Source organism: Equus asinus, chromosome 21 (genome assembly GCF_041296235.1).
Source record: "Equus asinus isolate D_3611 breed Donkey chromosome 21, EquAss-T2T_v2, whole genome shotgun sequence".
NCBI lineage: Eukaryota > Metazoa > Chordata > Mammalia > Perissodactyla > Equidae > Equus > Equus asinus.
In genome coordinates, this window is record NC_091810.1 from 78,429,012 (window position 1) to 78,449,985 (window position 20,974).

Genomic DNA, 20,974 nt, shown 5'->3' on the forward strand with positions numbered 1-20,974 from the left:
GGAGAAGCGGGATCTGGTACACAGCAAGAACTAGAGAGGGGTCTCCTCGAGTCTTTGACTGAATATCGAACTTCATATGTGTGAGAGGAAATTACCTGAGGGCAAGGAAAAAGCAACCAGAAGGCAGTAAACCAATCAATTCCTAGAGCTCCCACAGGGCTGAAAATCATTCATGTTCCCACCAGCCAGAGGTGAAAGACCTCTTACTACACAGAGCATCACCTCCTCACAAGTCCCTAGCAGCCGGGCTAAAGTGGCCATTGACCAAAGGCTGCTCTGGATCTGTCCTAACAAAGCCTAAAAGCGAGGCTTTAAAGAATCAAACTGATTCCAAGTAATTTAACTATACAACAGAACAAATCCTATACGTATAAATTTATAAGAATTCAGCACCTAACGACATAAAATTCACAATCAACAGAGAAAGAAACTGGGTGGCTAGGGAGCAAAGACTGGAGAAAAATTTACATTTTACTATATAGCTTCTTATACCTTTTCAATTTTACGCCTTGTGTCTATATTACTCAGTCAAAAATTATTAAAATAAAAATCACCAAAAAGCTTAAAATGTATGTCATTTTTTAAAGTAGGGAGTGAAATCATCTTGTATTCTGTATTAGTGTCTGATTAAATGGATACAAATAAAACAGGCAGCTCCTGCAGATGATATCTATTTAAAACAGCCCTGCCATGTGTCATCTCCAGATGGTAAGTCCTATTGAGAATCTGGATTTCAGGCAGATTCCAACATCCACATGGATAATGTTCCAAAAGTGTACTTTAAGTCTATTATCTGGAACTCTGAACATATCTTCCCATAGAAACAATGCTAGGCTGGTCTAGAAAAGCCTATTCTACCCATGATGTATCTCAAGTGTAGTCCTATAAAACAGCACTGTAGAATCTCAAGAAAAAAACAATTCTGTACAAGTGTTCAGAATTTCCGCTTGCAAAGGCTAAAAACATCTCTTCCCTCTGTATCCCTGACATTAAGAACAAGGACTCAGTTCCTACCTCCAAAGCCTCCCTTGGCTCCAAGTTCCTGCTAGTAATCCCAAGAAACTCCAGTAGTACAAGGACCAAAAAGAAGTGAAGGCAGAGAAAAGGCTTGCAAGGAGCTGGAGGAGATGAGCTGCACACGGACTTCTTCCTAAGTCGATATAAAACGCAAGCAAGCTCTTCCTCCCCTGTTTATTTTGAGAGGCAAAAAGACCCAGTGCAGGAGCATGGGCTTTGGAGTCAGGCTTAGGTTCCCATGTCAGCTCTGAAACTTACTGAACTGTGTGAGCACAGGCAAGTTAACTACCTCACTGAGTCTCAGTTTCCTTATCTATAAACAGGGGACAACACCTGTTGTTCCAGTTTATTTTAAGGGCAGTCATAACACATGTAAAGCACTAATTACAGTGGTAGACTTGTTGCAGGTCCTCGCAAAACGGAAGCTGGTGCTGTTCTGCTGTTACTTCTTCTGAAAACCTCAGAGATTCTGGCCTGCTCTCCCCTCTACGAGCAGCACCTGTCCCTTGAAACAGGGGACTCCTAACCCTTAGGAATCTCTACAACTATTACTTCCACAAACAACATAAAACAGGGGATTATCTGTTCCTCTTTTCCCATTCACACAAATGAAGGGAGAAATGACAGACAAATGAATACTTCAAGCACTGACATTTCAGAGGAATACAAGTCAGTGAGCTTTAGTGATTTCATCCCGGCAGCCAGTAACGGAGGCTGGCACTGGTGGAGCAGCCAGCGTGGAAGCATTTGGGAGAAAAGGAGGAAGGAGAAAGGCTGTGGAAACTGCTCCATCCCTCCCCCTCCTTTTACCCACAGCAGTGGCAAACCTACACCCACAGCAAGGGGAAAGGTAAGGACTAGGGGCTAGGGTGGCTCCACGAAGTAACTAATGACAGAATGAAAAGGAAAGTTCAGTAGAGGGGCTTTTTATCTAATACACAGGATTTGAAGGAGAGACAGGAATACAAAGAATCACACCAACCAAGCCTGAAGAAACATCTCAACTGGAAGGTTTTTACTGTATGCTGAAATCTTTTTGATAAGGATTACTTACTCAGGAGAAACAACAGAAAAATGTGACTCAATACACAATTTTCCATAAATTACTTTCTAAAATATAAAATACATCTCATGTACAAGCTAAGGTTAAAAGAAAATCCAAAGAAAAAGCTCTGTGGCAATTCAAGTCACATCAAATTAAGTTTTCTAAAATATAGGAAACAGAACCACTGGCCTAGAAGGGACATTCAGAGGCAGCTCTAGCCTCCAGGAAAATTTTAAGACCTAAAAGAACCAAAATGGTTACTGACCAGCCTCCCATAGGAACCTATTTCAATATTTAATAACTCAAAGCAATGTTTGGGCATCAAACAGCACTGGATATTTACTAACAAGTAAAATACACGAAAAGACCTACATCCCAAAGCTGATCAAATTCTCTCCCCACAACTGAAGCATTTTCTCATCTTTTCTTGTTAGACAAGATATGACTGACAAGAATTCTCTTTTTTTTAAATATTGGCACCTGAGCCAATCTTCGTTTTTTTCTTCTTCTTCTTCTTCTCCCCAGAGTCGCACAGTACATAGTTGTATATTCTAGTGGTAGGTCCTTCTGGGCTCTGCTATGTGGGACGCTGCCTCAGCATGGCTTGAAGAGCAGTGCTAGGTCCATACCCAGGATCTGAAGCAGGGAAACCCTGGGCTGCCAAAGTGGAGTGTGGAAACGTAACCACCCAGCCACAGGGCCGGCCCCAACAAGCATTCTCTTAACTAAATATCCTGCAGACTTAAAGACAGTCGTAAAAGTTGTCTCTCAGTATTTGCTTTATGGCTCACAGAGCATTTATTCAGAAATTGTATTCTTTATACAATAAAAATAACCATTTTAATTCCCATCTTGACTTCCCTAGATTCCACACATCCCTCTTAAAACAGGATACTGAACCTAGACAATATTTCTAAAGAGGCCTTATAAATATCACGTATAATAAAAAGATTGGGGGCTGGCCTGGTGGCGCAGCAGTTAAGTTCGCACATTCCACTTCGGCGGCCCAGGGTTCACCGGTTCGGATCCCGGGTACGGACATGGCACCACTTGGCACACCATGCTATGGTAGGCATCCCACATATAAAGTAGAGGAAGATGGGCATGGATGTTAGCTCAGGGCCAGTCTTCCTCAGCAAAAAGAGGAGGATTGGCAGCAGTTAGCTCAGGGCTAATCTTCCTCAAAAAAAACAAAATAAATAAAAAAATTTTAAAAAATAAAAAGATTACATCCTAGTTCTAATAAGATTTAATTGATCCAAATTCATAGGCTTTTACGATATAGCAGTAAACTGTTGGTATATTCAATCTAAGATGTATTATAAATCTCAGGTATTTTAGCTGTTTGCATCTAGTAATAAAACTCTAAATTTAGATTGAATAAACCAGGATTTTCCTGTATCATATCTGTGCTTTGTAATGTTTCTTCTCATTGAATTTTATTATATGTTTGGTGAAATATGGAAATGAATCAAGAATATTACTTAGGGGCTGGCCCCACGGCTGAGTGTTAAGTTCGCACACTCTGCTTCAGCAGCCCAAGGTTTGCCAGTTTGCATCCTGGGTATAGACCTACACACCACTCATCAAGCCATGCTGTGGTGGCATCCCACATAGAAGAACTAGAACAACTTACAACTAGGATATACAACTACATAGAACAACTTACAACTAGGATATACAACTACATACTGGGGCTCTGGGGAGAAAAAAAGAGAGGGAGATTGGAAACAGATGTTAGCTCAGGGCCAATCTTCCTCACCAATAACAGCATATCTTGTAAAAAAAAACAAGAATACTACTTAAATCAAAGGTTACATCTACTTTCCCTCATTTATATAGCCAGTAATCAAAAAAACCTTAACAAGTCTCCCAAGATTCCTTATTTAGCTCAACCCAATGCCTTATCATCCTAGTATCTCCTAGATACCAAAGCAAATGCATAACATATTCACCAGATTTATTTACTCATTTGTTATGATGCACCCTAATCAACCAAAAATATTTTTAATAGCCACATAGATGCTTCAACATTTTTATGACATTTAAATGTAAGATTTCAAAGGTGAGACAACCTGTGAGAGCAATTTCTTCAGAAGCTGTGCTATAGCAGGGTCCTCAGGTGGAGGGCAGTCAGGAAGAGACCCATTTCGTTTCTTCTGACGCATGTAAAGATGTCTGAACAAGCTGGTAATATCTTTAGACCTCAGAGCATAATCAAATATAGAACGACTTACTGGTTCTTTTAAAACACTGAGTAGAACAAGTTTTCTTTCAATCTATATTAGAAAAATAAAAAGAATCAGCCAAAGATACAACATATAGTACAGTTATTTTCAAATTCAATAAATACAACCTGTGTAAAGTTAATATATGTACTTATTCTCTAAGAAAATGGGAGATATCAATATCTGCAATTTTTGCCTAGAAGAAAAAAGAATACTAGCGCCCTTTAAAGAGCTAAGGTATTTCTTCTTTTCACTGTCAGCATCTGACATCTGTGTCACAGACATCTGTGTTTATCATACTGGAAGACAAATAATAAATACCCAGGCTAGAAAAGTTTAGAAAAAGAAAAAAGAGCCTTTCAAGATCCCAAAACACCATCTGACTTCCTAGATCTAAGAGGGACCTGCAGTTCACGGGTCTACACAGCCCATCGGTACTGAAGGAGAAAAGACGCTCAACAGCCACAGGGCTTCCCATCAGTCATCAGGTTTTTCCAGTAGCTTCAAACACTTCTAAAAAACATTACTGTCTCCACAGAGTTCATAACATCCTTCCTTACACTACCCCTAAGAACACTCCCCTTGTCAACGCATACATAATAAAAAGGATGAGCACTACTAACAGCAACCAAGAGGACTTTCTTTAGATATATTTAACTGCCTGGTGAGTTGGCCAGAGAAAACAGCAGAAAAGGGTATGTTTTGTCTAATCCAAACTGTAGAAAGATAAGATTTATGAAGCATATGGATAATTAGCCTCTCAATTCCTGATCCTGGCCTTTCAAAATATAAAACAATGGTAAAAACAAAAAATAACAGAAATAATTTCTGACAAAACAAAGAGAATGGTGCAGATATCTAACAAACCATTTATATGTCAGATTTATTTTAGCAAACCACAATTAAAAGTTATTACAAACGCATGCAATTTTTAAATCCCGGGGAGACTTTCTCCACATTGTGTTATAAAAGAGTTTAATAAACAAACTTCCAAAAGAATAAGGAGTCAAAAGTAGTAGCATCCCTAGACCTGATTTCCAAGAAAGCTTTCATAAATTTCAAAAAAAGGGGCATATTTCCTAGTAATATTATCCATCTTTCACATATATATAAATTGTTCTTGGGGTAAAAACAAAAAATTGAACAAACTCTGTGAAATAAAGAATGATGAACCCAGAAATGGATGAATCTGTGGGGAAAAGTAAGGACTGAAGACATGGCCAAAGCCTCCTCATTTCCAGAGGACATCCAAGGCCATTGACTCCAACCAAAGAGAAGGCACACAGATAGAAATTGAGGGGGAAGCCAGAGAGGGACGTCAATTTGCAAAAGGGAAATAGAGTTTTAGTAAAAATAGGATTTTTCAGGATGTTTTCACAGCCAGGATAATCTCTCAACAGTCCATTCCATTCAAATGTCTATTTTGATGGTTGGCTGTCCAGCAAAATGAAGGGTATAAATACTGACAAGTTGGGTAAACAATTGCTTTGTGCAAACCAAAGACCCAAAGTTTACCATCAAGTGCTATGCTGCTGGGGAGGAAGGGAGTGGTCATTAGATTTAAAAAAAAAAAAAAAAGAAAAGAAATCAGAACCAGTTAGTGGTCTAAAAAACAAACACCCAAAATTTATCAAGTGCTATACCCCTGGGGAGGAAGGGGCGGGTCACTAGATTTTAACAAAAAGAAAAGAATCAGTTAGCGGTCTGAAAAACAAACATTTGAAAAAGGCTTTTTCTAATTTATTATAAATGCTGACTTGGGCTGAAATCAGACATACTTTTTACAATAAAAGCAGAGGTCCATCAACATACATTTCTGCTATATTTCACTTTAACAGCAGACACTTTACAACATTACACATAAGAAAAAAAAGTATGAACTACTGAGTGCTATACTATGCATATACCATGCAAGAGACTAAAAGTCTCTCGAACTTTTCTCACCTTCAAAAGCATTTGTTCCCTTAACATTAACTAACTTGAAAGGAATGTGAAAATGCTATAGCCCAGTTTAAATCTTTAAAAGTTTAAACAAAAATAGGACTCTCTCAACCTTTTTTTAAAGGGACACAGTTTGGAGAGAGGATTGACTCCCTGTTGGAAGACCGTACCTGTATTATTGGTTGAGTAATATACGGGTGAAGGTAAGGCATCAGTTTGCAGTAGACATCAGCCGTGCTAATTTGATCAGCTACCCCTGTGATAAATCCCACAGCACCATAGCGTATCCAGAGATTGGGATGGCACAGAAAGGGGGCTAAAGAGGAAAAAAAAAAAAAAGGTATGTATTAAATCATGTACATAAATAGTTTCAAACCATCAAGATAAATAAATTTTGACCTTATAACACATTGAAAAAGGGATTTTACCAAATGTTACCATCATGTGCCTTCAAATACTCAATTATCCTGAGTCATAAACTCAACCAACGGAACATACTGATATTATAATGTGCCTTATCATAAATATCAGCAATACCATAAAAGAACAAAAAGTTGCCTCCTTTCTGAGAATTTAAAGTTATATTTTTCAGTCTGGGCTGAAGACAGGTGGGCATCTACTCATTTTAAGACTGGGTTAAAAACCACTGAACAGAGACATAAAAAATCCAACAGTACATAGCAAATTATTACTCTCCCACCCACTAACGCACAGAATTCCAAGGACATACCATCTACCACATAAGGGCCAAAGACACTGAGAAGTTGTTTCTCCTCCAAGCCATAGCATTAAGATTAAGGGAACAATATCACCTAACTGACATTCTTTTTAATGCAAAGGTTTGATCAATTCTAATACAATACTCATAAATTCATTCACAAGGTATCATGAATGCAAACTAAAAGGCAGAAAACATAGTGCCCATTCTTAGAGAGTCTAAAATACAAGATTAAACAAGAAAATTAAACGAATGTCTTTCACCCCTTTTAACTATTTTGTGTATTACACCTAAAACCAATGATTTCAACTAATCTAAGTAAGACAGGAAAAAATTCAAACTTCTAAACTAACTTCATTTGGAATAAAATTCAAATTCTAAAAGCAAAAATAAAAAAGTGTATTAGTTCTGAGTATGCAAAAATAACAGCATTTAGAGGATACTAATTTTATAAGAAATCCATGCTAAGAGAGAAATAAGAATACTGTCACATGTTAATATTACTTATATAAAAAAGAGGAAGGAGAAAAGATTTGTTCAAAATATGTGTCTCCAAAGTTCTCCCATTTCCAATTCTTCTAATTACACATGGAGAAGGTTTTGATTATTTCATAAACATCTTTCAGCTTCTGATACATCCAACAAAGGAGGACTGGTAGTTTCCCTTTAACAACAGAGAAAAACAAGGACTGGAAAAACATTGGAAAATTTCCAAAAAGTAACTAAACCCAAAATGACCTGGTAGAAGTTAGGCATAGTATAAGGCTGAATTACTGGTCTCAATTCTTTGTTATCTCTATTATACAACCACACTCTTGCCTTGCACTCATGGTGTGCAAAGGACTCTTTCTGCCCCTTTCTTTTGGCTCAGTTGTGCTACCGGCTCTGGCCAATGGGAGGTTACGGATATAACACAAACAGAAGCTTGAAACGTGCTGTATAGTTAGGCTGGCTTTCTCGTACTTCTCCCATCACCCAGAACTAACCTGGGCCCCAGAATGAAACACATGGTCACAATCACCAGACAATCTGGAGATGCAAAGCCTAAAGGAGAGTCACCCATACAGCCTGCAGAAGCAGAATGAGAACTTTACTGAAGCATTTACTGAGATTCTGTGGTTAATTGTTGTACAGCATTACTGTATCAGTAAGTAGCTAACTGACACAAAGACACTCAGACACTCAAAAAACAAGAAACCAGAACCAAGAGGATTTCCTATAAAACAGTGTACTCAAGTCTTTTCTCCATCCGATACATTCCAATTATCTGGGGCAAGGACAGGGGAAGGTGAGTGCTCATAATATCTAAGTAGGAACAGTGTGGTTTTTAAAAGAACTACCAAAGAAATAATGATAATCACCATCACCACCATTCCCTTTAAGAATCACTACCACAGACTAACTATGCAGAAAGACAGAACAAGAGAGAGATGTATACAATTTATCATTTGTCTTAAGTGTTTCTAAGTTACCAAAAACTTTTTTCTTTAAATAGTTTAAAATGCCAACAAATGACTGTTTACTTGATTTTTTTGTCAGCAAGGCTTTTTCCACCCCATAGCTGGTACTAACCTCAGTTCTAGTTCTAAGGGAGCTCCCCATCCAAGAAGTTTTACCACATTGGGTTTACTCTATACCTAAAGATAATAATTTATTTTGACTCTAAAGATAGATGAGTACCCCATAAGTTCAACCCATGATCAATGACTAGAAACAGCAGGGCCCAGAAAAATCTCTGCAAAATTTGAGGGGTAAAAAACTATCTTTATGATGATTTTTGCTTAAAAATAATGGACATCTATTTTTCAGATAAATAAAATGCTAATTATAAGCTACATTAAATCTCAAAAATAATATCCAATAATTAGGCAACAGAAAGAATGTATTCTGTGAAACTGGAATATAAAAGTACATATTTATAGGGGCCGGCCCCATGGCCTAGTGGTTAAGTTTGGCACATTCCACTTCGGCGGCCCAGGTTCAGTTCCCAGGCGGGAACCTACACCTCTCATCAGTGGCCATGCTGTGGCAGCGATCCACATACAAAATAGAGGAAGACTGGCACAGAAGTTAGCTCAGAGAGAATCTTCCTCAGACAAAAAAAAAGAGTCCATATTTATATACAGAGTATATTTATTAAAATTAAGAAGATCAAAGTCAAAAGCAAGAAAAACACAACCCTTCGGAGGTAATGCCACTTTCACAGGAGAAAAAAGAAAGCACTGAGGTGAGAATCCAGAAAACGAGAATGAGTAGGAAAACATTCCAGGCAAGACAGATGTGTTAAGATGATGCATTTTCTTGTTATTATTATGAAAATGGGTGCTTTCTATATCTGCCTTACACTACATAGGACCAGAAATTCAAAAAATATTCTAATATCTTTTGTTTCATTATAATGTTAATAATTATGCATTTAACAAATGGAAAAAATTATTAGCATTTAACAAATGGAAAAAATTAGTTATTAGCATTTAACAAACGGAAAAAATTAGCTAACAAATCCCTCAAGTTTCAGCACTCTGTGGCTTATATGAAAAATCCAAAACATTTCAATGTAACAGATTCTCATCATGATTGTGTTGCCAATATTCAACAAGATTCTATTAAATTTGCAATAATTGTTAACATAATCATCAAAAAATTCAAACCAAATTAGGGTTATAAACTAAAAGAATGATTATAGTTATGAGAGCAAAATAAGAAACCTACATATACTTAAATTTTCCACAATTTTGTTTTTTAAAAGCTACACTCATGTCTTAAAAATTTCCAGAAATTTTATGGGCCAGCCCCGGTGGTCTAGTGGTTAAGTTCAGTGCACTCTGCTCCAGTGGCCCGCGTTCGGTTCCCGGTGAGGACCTACATTGTTCGTCTATTGGTGAGCGTGCTGTCGTAGCGGCTCACATACAAACTAGAGGAAGATTGGCAACAGATGTTAGCTCAGGGTGAATCTTCCTCAGCAAAAAAGAGGAAGATTGGCAAGAGACGTTAACTCAGGGAGAATCTTCCTCAGGAAAAAAAAAATTTCCAGAAATTTTACACATCTCAACTAGCTACCATCTAGTGTCTCAATGATCAAAATAACCAATAACTCCTCTTTGTCTTTTTTTCTCTGAGGACTGCCTCAAGGAAAACCTATTAGCCAAATCTAACCAGTTTTGGCTTTCTATTAATTTTCTTTGGCAAAGCATTTAGCAGCAACTAAGTATTTTACCTAGAAGGTGATTTTCTAAGATTTCATGCCCTCTCAGTACAGAACCAACTTGCAATCTTACATTGCTCACTTTCTTTTTTTTTTTTTTTTTTAAAGATTTTATTTTTTCATTTTTCTCCCCAAAGCCCCCCGGTACATAGTTGTGTATTCTTCGTTGTGGGTTCTTCTAGTTGTGGCATGTGGGACACTGCCTCAGCGTGGTCTGACGAGTAGTGCCATGTCCGCGCCCAGGACTCGAACTAACGAAACACTGGGCCGCCTGCAGCGGAGCGCGCGAACTTAACCACTCGGCCACGGGGCCAGCCCCTACATTGCTCACTTTCTTAAAATCAAGTGCTAAGAAGACTAGAAGTTCCAGATAGTCTTAATTTTAGAATGTGTCATATTTACTTGTTTGCTCTTATTCTGAATTTAAATTGAGGGAAATAGCATATAAAGGTATCAAGGAATTAATTCCTTTCATTAGTTAATAAAATTACTAAGATTAGTAATTTCAATACTGTGAATTCCTGTCAATCAGTGCAATGACAGATGTCACAGACAATCCTCCACATCCAATTTTAACGGGACTAGTGGTCAAGTGTCCAAAAAACTAAGTTAACCATTCAGAGCAGTTAAAGACTTTATCCACATTGTGTTAAAAAACAAAACTCAAAACAAAATCTTCATTTTTCAAGGATCACAAAGACTTAACTACAGATTAAAACAGAGATATTTCCCCTGGACTAGAGGACCAAATGATCCTGCTTATTTGCCTGTCTGTCTCTCACACACATACAAGCATGCAAGCATAAGCATGCAAATACATGTATACACATAGACACACACATTAGGGACAATAAAGTTGAAAACCTGACTCTATATTGCCTAGGAGTTTTACCATGCTGTATCAGTCATTATTTCTCTTCCCACATCCTAACTTTCCCGACCTAATTTTAAGAAACAGAAACTTACCAATATCACTGGCAAATTCGTACACATGGGGTTTCTGTAGCAGCCCTAACTGGCACATACAGGTAAGGGCATTAAGAGCTTTCACAATAACAAATTCCTCAGCATCACTAAGACCTTGTTGCAGCAGGGGTTTCAGAATTGAGGAGCTCTGCCAGCCAACATAGGCAGCAACACCTGAAAAAGAGAAGCAACATTACATGATTGTAGAAACATCTGAAAGTACAAATGCCATTAAGTAAAACAATAAAATTAATCAAAAGCGAAATACATTGAGCAACAATCCAGGAGAGGACATCGCATTTCCTACCCAGCACAATAAATGAAAAAGACCCACACCAAAGCAAATCATCAAGAAACTCTGGAACCCCAAGGGGGAAAAAAGATCCTATGAACTTACAAAAAGAAAAACACAGGTCTCCTAAAAAGGAAAGAGAATCAGACTGGCATCAGATGTTCGTCAGAAACAGTGGAGGCTAGAACACAACACAGCAAGACCTGCAAAGTTATGAAAGAAATTTTATACCCAAACTGTCAGTAAAACAAGAGAAGAAAAATAAGTCATTCTGAGACATGCAAAGACTATACAAATTTACCTAGCCTGCAGGCCTTTCGGATAAAGTTTCTTGAGGACACACTGTAGCAAAATAAAGATGTAGAGTATACAAAATGGTAGATATCACCCAGGAATTCAAGGGCAAGAAAGAGAGAACCCCAGCTAGCAAAGATCTAGAAATCAGTCAGCCCAAATTAGAACTATAAGCCAATAGATTTCAAAAATGTTATCAAGAAGAAAAATGGAATAGATTACAAGCAACAGATAAAATCAGCTGGATATTATAGAAAAGGTGAAGAAGGTATATAACTTTTCTCTCTGTAAGGAAAACGAAGGAATCTGAAGCTCCAGGGCAAAGAAAAGATTGTTGAAGGAAGACACGGCATAAATATGAAATGAAATGTGCAATGAACTTAGTAATTTGGATAGAAAGGAGAATTCATTGACCTTTAAACTATAAACTTTTCAAGTGCTAAAGGAGTCACGGCACTGGGATTGCGGTGAAGCAAACATAAACAGTACACCACTTGGCTCTACAGTTAAAAAGTTTACACACTCAGAATCATGTAAATTTTGTTTCGAATTTTCAGAATCAGTCTATGCAAAGAACAAGTCATTATTATGAGTGCAGAACAGAATGTAAATATTATCAACTATCACAATGCAATTGTTAATTAAATTGTCAATTAATAGTTGAGTGATCAACCAACCCACCCACCCCCGAAAAAAAAAGGAGAGGTAGAGAGAAAGGAGTACGAATTTTGTAGTCCAAATCGAAGCAGATCAATAAGAAACAGGTTTAATTATTTAAAGTTATAAAAACTACAAACTAAAAAGTAAAGCACTGAAAATAGTGGTCTACATCTCAAAAACAGAAGGGAAGTGGGACCAGGGCATGATACAAGTGAGTTAAATCTTCATCTGTCATAGAAAAAAGTCAAGAAATAAAGTCTAAAGGTGATAATTCTAAAAAATAGTAATATGAACATATTATTTAGAGAGATGGCAATAATCACCTAAAGACATCAAACCAAAAACACAAATCAGAGTAGTTTCCTCTAGAAAATACAACTATTGCTTTCCATACATTACTCTCTAAATTCTGAATAAATTTTAAATCATTTACAAAAGCATATTTACCATATAATTGAAAAATAATTTTAGAATTTTTTCTGTAATAAAAGGAAAAATACTATCTAAAAATTCCAGTGGATTATATTTAGGAACTTCACAAACTGAAATGTATAATGAACTAAAATAGCTCAAAATGTTTTGGAAAAGACGAGTGACATCTGGGGAACTTATTCTACCAGATACTAAAGTTGCTTATAAATATATAATAATTAAAAATGATATAGCTATAAGAATAGAAAGTATAATATTGAGCATAAGAATGAGAAATAATGGAATAGAATACCCAGAAAACTATGAAAGACATAAGCATGCAACAGATCACAACAGAAGCTTCACAAATCAATCGAAAAGAAATAAAATGTTTAATAAACAGTGGTGGGAAAATTGGCTATATTTCTGAGAAAAATTTAGATTTCATCTCACACCACAGCCCAAATTAAACAGTTAAGTGTGAAAAATAAAGTATTGAAAAAAAGATGTGGTGGCCAGCCCCGTGGCCGAGTGGTTAAGTTCACGCACTCCACTTCAGCAGCCCAGGGTTTCACCGGTTCAGATCCTGGGTGCGGACCTAGCACCGCTCATCAGGCCATGCTGAGGCAGCGTCCCACATGCCACAATTAGAAGGACCCACAACTAAAATATACAACTATGTACTGGGGGCCTTTGGGGAGAAGAAAAAAAAGACTGGCAACAGATGTTAGCTCAGGCGCCAATATTTTTAAAAAAAAAGAAAAAGATGTGTACACAGTAGATTATTAACCTAATTCTGGAATGGGAAAAAACTTTAAGCACAAAAGTAAAAAAATCACAATGCAAAAGATCAAATAGACAACATAACAACTGTTTAAAAATACATAAAAAATAATAATCAAGTTATTTGAGAAAAGTATTTGCCACAGAAATTATAAAAAGTTATTTAATGTTCTTAATATAAAGATATAAAAGGCTCAAAAATATCAAGAGGAAAAGCATAACATCATCAGAAAAAATGGGCCAAAATAATAAAAAGAAATTCAGAGAATAAGAAATATAAATGAGTAATCAACATAAGAAAGTTTTTCATTTTCACTGGTAAGCAAAGAAATATACATCAAAACAAGTTATTTTACCCTACCAACAGGCAAAGATGAACTGAAGCCTGCTGCACGCTGGCAGGGGGTACAGTACTGTCAAACAATGGTGACTGGGCTGGAAAATGATACAATCTTTTTGAAAAGCTTATAACGTGCCAAGAGTTTTTAAAATGTATTCTTATTCTTTTAACTCAGTAATTAAAATTTCAGACTTCTATCCTGGGAAAATAACCAGAAAAAAATATTTAGGTAAAAGTTTATCTGATAGAAAAAATTTAAATATCCAAAAGAAGAGTTACATAAATTTTGGCAAAATTATGTAATGGAATATTTGATCTATTAAATTATAGTTTCAGGGGCCAGCCCGGTGGCACAGCGGTTAAGTTCGCATGTTCTGCTTCGGCGGCCCAGGGTTCGCAGGTTACGATCTCAGGTGCAGACATGGCACCACTTGGCAAGCCATGCTGTGGCAGGTGTCCCACAAATAAAGTACAGGAAGATGGGCACGGGTGTTAGCTCAGGGCCGGTCTTCCTCAGCAAAAAGAAGAGGATTGGCAGCAGTTAGCTCAGGGCTAATCTTCCTCAAAAAAAAATATATATATATATATATAGTTTCAAAGAATTTTAATAACATGAGAAAATGCTTAGCATATGTTACAAGAAAAACGTTTAAGAAATAATAAAATAACATTAAGAGGTAATATAATATATACATAGCACTTAGTGCCAGGCACTATTCCATGTTAATTCACTTTATCTTCACAACAACCAGTGAGACAGGTTCTATTGTTACTCTCTTTTTAAATACAGGCCAACTCAGGCACAAATCAGAGATTCAATTTTTTCCCCAAAAACCATAACTACTAAGTGACAAAGCCAGAACTTGAACCCAACAGTCTAGCTCCAGAGTACCTACTCTTAACCAGTACACCATAGTGCCTCTCAGCATATATGACAGAATGGGACAGATGGGAGGGAAGAAAAGGAGAGGACCTACAGGAAAAGAATGACCAAAACATTAAGAGAGGTTACTGTACATGGGTTGTAGGATTAGAGATGCTTCTTGGTTTCTGTATTTTCCAAATTTTCTACACCAAGCATGTATTACTTTTATAAACAACAACACCAAAAAATCAATGAAAATGATTTTAAAATGAAAAAAGAACTAATATAAAGGCATGCTTCAAAATACACATGAATTGACCAATAGATGGAGGAAGTTCTAAGAACCACCTTTTCTCAAGAAAAGAAATAAAAACAGATTTGAAAGAACAAGAGAACAAGAAAGACAAAAAGATGTGAGAAGTAAAGTATGCTAAATTCAGGAACTGAGTTAGATGGAGTCCGAGATGCAAGAATGAAATGAATAAACTAATGCAAAAACAAAAAAACCAAGTAAAGATGTTGGAAAAGAGGAGGTACAGTAATCTCCAGTCATGACAAAGCAAGAACAGCAGACAATTTCAAAGCTTTCCAAAGTAAGAACTACCCTTTTCTCCAAAACACTATATGATAGCGTTTACAGAAATACCAATACTGCTGCCATATGAGTTTCTTTCCTTTTTTTTATTTTCTAGGAAAACCATGCAACAGCAAATCTTTCAGCAGTTACTTTCCCAGATTATTGGAAATCAAAATCTAAACCCTATAGCTTTCTGCTACTACATGAGAAAGTTCAGACACCACCAAAGCTTTCCAATGTGTAGAAGAGTCTTTAAACCTCGAGTTAACAGACAAGCTGTTACGATCATGTGTGAAATGATATAAAAAGGATTAGTGTTTAATCATAATAACATGGTTTTAGCATATAATATTTCATAACTGACAAAATCTAAAATTGAAAAGATCAGTACGATCAGGTGGAAAGGCTAAGTTGTTATTCAAAAGGGAAAATATTAAATCCCATGTCAAACATGAGAATCTACTGAAAATAAAGTCCACTTCCTTTCTTTCTAATTTTGAATCTAAATGTAACAGAAGTCATGCAGATAAAATATAAGATGTCCCTCTTCCTTAGATAAATCTAAAAATCAAGAATTGCAACATTTTGAAAAAACAGCAAAAAAGGCTGCTTAATTTTTCACAAATTTTCAGTTTATACAAAGCAAAGTCTACGAATTTTAATTTTCTTTCCAAGTACGTTGACATTCAATCATAGCTATACTTTATTTTCTGATTTTAAAAGTGATGCATGTTTATTGTAGAAAATTCGACAAATATGGAAAATATAAAGAAAATAATCACATGCAATCCCAGCCCCAGAGATAATCACTATTCACTTCATAGTATCTTCCAGTCTTTTTTTATAAACATTTATGATTTGTCACTGTTACCTTTACACAACTGGGACCATACTCTAGGTACATTTACAACCTACTTTAGTCACTTTAATAACATTTCATGGTACTTTCTCAGGTCATTAAATATTCTTTTAACACAAAGTTCTCAATGACCACATGGTATTCCTTCATATGGATGTATCACAGTGTAATTAACCAATCCCTTGATCAGCTAACATACTTCTATCACCTACAAGCATCATGAAAACAGACAGAAATACTAGGAACTCATTTTATCATTAATAAAATTTGGTGGTATCACCTTTCAGGTTGCATGGAAGTATTTGTTTGAGAGAATAATTCAAAATCTTAAAGACGAATTTAAAAACAAAAAAACATACCAACTATACTATCAAAAAAGGCTCCACGCAGATGCCAATCATTCTTATCATTTAGGAAAGTGATCATGTGGGACAATAAAACATCATTGGCTTTCTGACGTCCAAAGAATACACACAGCCGTGTTATTCCATTTTCCATTAAGGTTTGTTTCACGATATTTTCAGGGTCACTTAGCAAAGTGACAACTTTCTGCTGGACCATTTCATGTAAGGCCTGGAGCTCTAAAAACAAAAAGGAAGATAGGATCACTTTTTTCCCCCATCTATACAGACCCAGATTTCTCTTACTCCTTGGAGAAATAAAATGATTACAGAAGCTACTATAGAAAGTCTATAATCACCAAGTTTTTCCACTATTCAAAGAACTGAAGGATAAATGGGAAAATGAAATAGAAACTAGAAAACATCCTAATAAACAGATGCCACAAGCACAGTTACTATCTCAATAAATGGCTCTATTCATGAGGCTGAAGGAGAAAACTATGGGGAAACACCAGAAAGGAGATCACACTGCCCCAATAAGATTAACCTAATCAAGGACTTGGAAATACTAGATAGGTTCAGGATATATCAGAGGGTACAGGGCAATAGTTTTAGAGAGCATTTTTAAAGGTCAGTTTATTTTATTTTTAGAAAGCCAGAAAATAACTACAAGTCCTCTCAAGGCTTTACATGATCTGGCTACCACCTTCTTTTCTGACCTTATCTCCTATCCACCCTGCCCTTTTCATTTATTTATTTACTTAGTTGTCTGTCCTTTCCTTACTAAAATGAAGTGCAAAAGCAGAGATCTCTTCTGTCTTATTCACCACCATATCCTTACTGCTCAGAGCAGGTACACAAGAGCCTGATGCAGAGCTTATGCTTAACAATTAGCCATTGGCTAAATGAATGAGGGCAGAGGCCACTAGTGATGCAGCCACTGTCAAGAGAAAAGGTGATCTGATATGCAAAACTCTATGCTCATATTAAGAAAAACTTTAACTCCTAGAAAGTTTTAATACCTAAATTCTTTATCTAAAAAGGTCCAATTATACGGTTATAGAATGTAGGACAGTATTATTTTTTACATAATTCCATGAAAAAAGCAAGGATTTCCTTTCTGATACAAGCTTCTATAAGTTCAAAATTATTCCACTGTCTTCAATTCCAGATAATATATGCTGTATAAAATGATGCCATTCTAACAAGTAATAGAGCCATTACTGTTGGCTATAGCATAAAAATCTGAAAACCAGATTTCTCTAGTTTTTCTGAACTAGAAACATCTTGGAACAGGTCTAAATATATTATTTTACTTCTAAATCTTTACCTCAATAAGCGTCAGCTGAAAGCCTGTTAATAGTTGTATGGATGTGAAGAAACTTAAGACAGGGACTCTGACCTCATATCTGTTCCTTTACAGTAATAGGTGTGGGTTTTCGTATGTAAATCATAGATAATACGAAATAAACACAGTTTTTGATTGAGGATACTCATAATACACAGTCAACCCTCCATACCTGCAGGTTCCGCATCCACGGATCAAAAGGCCTATGATGGTTATGTCTGTACTGAACACGCATGGATTTTTTTTTGTGCTTTTACTCCTTAAGCAATACAATATAACTATTACAAAGAATTTACATTGTCTTAGGTATAAGTAATCTGGAGATGATTTAAAGTATATAGGAGGATGTGCATAAGTTATATGCAAATACTACACCATTTCATATAAGGGACTTGGGCATCTGCAGATTTTGGTGTCCACGGGGGTCCTGGAACCAATACCCCTAAAATACTGAGGTATGACTATACTCACATGAGGAGAAAAGGTTTAGATTCTTTAGCTATGATGTTTCCAATTTTTTTTATCTTACAAGAATTATATAATTCAGATAGCTTTACTGTTGACACAACTCCATTCTGGCTTAAAAACAATTGAGTTTAGAATCTGTGGTGACAAACTGATCATTTTCTATGTAGGTAACAGTGTACGAGAATAGAGAGAACAATCAGACACCAGGGATCCTTCCCATCTATCTATCTGGTATTCTTTCATCTTACATGAAAATTACAAATGACAGTTTGTTTCAAGTTCACATTAGCAGTTTATCTAAATAATAGGCAATCAGGAAGAGAAAATTATACTACCTGTGTCATAATTTCCATTGGGATGTGTAACTTCATCTATTTCTTCACTATTTGGATCATTTTCCATATTGAGATTTTTTAACTGTACTAATTCCAAGAATCTCAAAGCTGTTTCTGCCAACAGAGCTATGTTTTCTATAAAAAGGAGAAAATTTATGATAATTATAATCACAAGTTTTTGTAATGCTTATAACTTTTCCTCCCTAAGTCTTTATACAGATAAATAATAATCATAAAACTAAGGAGGCAAAGTAGGACTTTACAATTTGGCACTTAATCAGATTTTTCCATAACTAATCTGATAATCTACAACTATTCCCAAACAAAGTTTTAATAATAAAACATAAGTTTCTTTAAAAATACAAAAATGTACAACATGATGACTATAATTAACACTGCTATATGATATATATGAAAGTTTAGAGAATAAATCCTGAGTTCTCAATCACAAGAAAGAAAATTTTGTTTTCTTTGCTTTTTCTTTTTCTTCTATCTATAGATGAGATGACAGATGCTAACTTATTGCTGTAATCATTTCACAATATATGTACATCAAACCATTGTGCTGTACACCTTATACAGCAATGTATGTCAATTAAATCTCAATACAACTGGAAAAAAATACAAAAATAACCCAAAATACAACATTCAATCTATTGAGACAAAAAAAGCTTAATCCTTCTCCAGAGACCTACCCTTTAACCAGTATCTTAACAGGTGAGAGAAATGCATGAGACTAACAGAGAAACACATTTTCACATTAAAATAACAGATCAAGCTGGCTTTGGAATCACACAGGTCTTGGTTCAAATCTCAACCCTAATACTCACTGGTTAGCTGCTTAACCAATCTGAGTCTCAGTTTCTTCACACATCAATGAGTCACATCTACCTCAAAGAGCCATTACCAAACTAAATCACCATTATTAGACTGCTTTACAAGTGATACTCTGAAGTTCTCAGTGAACCAAAGTGTGAGGTTGTTTGCCACACTTCTGCAGTTGTCTATATTTTCTCCTCTCTCCCTCTCTGATCATCTATTCAGACTATCTGACACTCCTGGCCACTGAAAATATCTATTTCTAATTTCTGCTGTCACATTTGCTATCAATTCCATGTGCTCTTTGCTTACACTTTCTTCTTCCTTCCATTTTTATTTACTCCTGTGTCTCTATCTTTCTTTCTCTCCCATGTCTGTGCATCTTAACATATGACCATACCAGCCAAAGACTGCACTCTTTTCCTTCTTCACAGTGAATAACACTGAACATATAGTTTAACCACCTTATTTTATTGACTGTAAGACTCCCATTTTCTTTGTTTTTTAGTATCTCTGAAATTGAGACGCATCTCACAATAAATGATTGAGATTTTTGAGCCTATCAAATGCAGTGATTCCTTTCATTTTGGAGTCCCACCCTCCACCCCTGCCAGGTTCAACATTGTTCTGAATAGAACAAAAATTTACCTCTACGTAAGCAAGATATTAATACCCTGTAATGCCCACTCACCCTAAACATGGGCTATCCTCTGATAATAAGTCAAAATCCTAGATGAAATTTCCACTTTAATGAACATATCTTCATTAGGAAAATTTTCTTACTTTCCTAGCACCTCTAAAGTCTAAGCAGATCTATGCTTATTATCCCATTTAAGTTCATAAACCACAAGACACTCAAAAGTTTACACAAGATACAAATCTATACCAGCATCTCTGAGTTAAAAAAGAATACTATAAAAGAAATTTAAAAATTGAGGGGCCAAGTGGTTAAGCTGGAGTGCTCTGCTTCAGTGGCCCAGGATTTTGCCGGTTCGAATCCTGGGCGCTGACCTGGCACTGCTCATCAAGCAACTGCTGAGGTGGCATCCCACACAGCAGTGCCAGAAGGACCTACAACTAGAATGTACAACTATGTACTGGGGGGGGCTTTGGGAGAAGAAAAAAGGATTGGCAGTGGATGTTAGCTCAGAACCAACCTTTAAACAAACAAACAAAAAAGAAATTTAAAAATTGATTTTAAACATTTATAATTACTGACATGTGTGGTTAATTATACAAGTTCAAACAGACTTATGGCTCTATTAATAAAGGCAGCTCTATCACGCACTAAGCCACGATGAAGGGACACTTCAAGGTACTGGCACTGACCCTGCTAACGTTATCATGGACTCTCACCCATAAAGACCTGGAAGACCAAAGAAAAGCAGAGGTGCTTCAAAATCAAGGTCCAGACAAGCAGCGCTGAGAACTGAGAAAGAAGCAGTCTCAACACATTTGGATC

The 20,974-nt window shown here is 36.2% G+C and overlaps 1 protein-coding gene across 2 annotated transcripts in view; it reads right to left on the minus strand.

Moving 5' to 3' along the window:
- PIK3R4 (phosphoinositide-3-kinase regulatory subunit 4) overlaps positions 1-20,974 on the minus strand; it is a 65,990-nt gene that overhangs the window by 31,554 nt on the left and 13,462 nt on the right. For both annotated transcript variants that reach the window (XM_014859454.3, XM_044754110.2), the window contains exons 5-9: positions 18,694-18,828; positions 16,561-16,782; positions 11,121-11,294; positions 6,402-6,547; positions 4,138-4,341 (exon numbers count right to left, since the gene is read on the minus strand). In XM_014859454.3, coding sequence (XP_014714940.2) covers positions 4,138-4,341; positions 6,402-6,547; positions 11,121-11,294; positions 16,561-16,782; positions 18,694-18,828 — 881 coding nt within the window. The remainder of the gene's footprint in view (positions 1-4,137; positions 4,342-6,401; positions 6,548-11,120; positions 11,295-16,560; positions 16,783-18,693; positions 18,829-20,974) is intronic.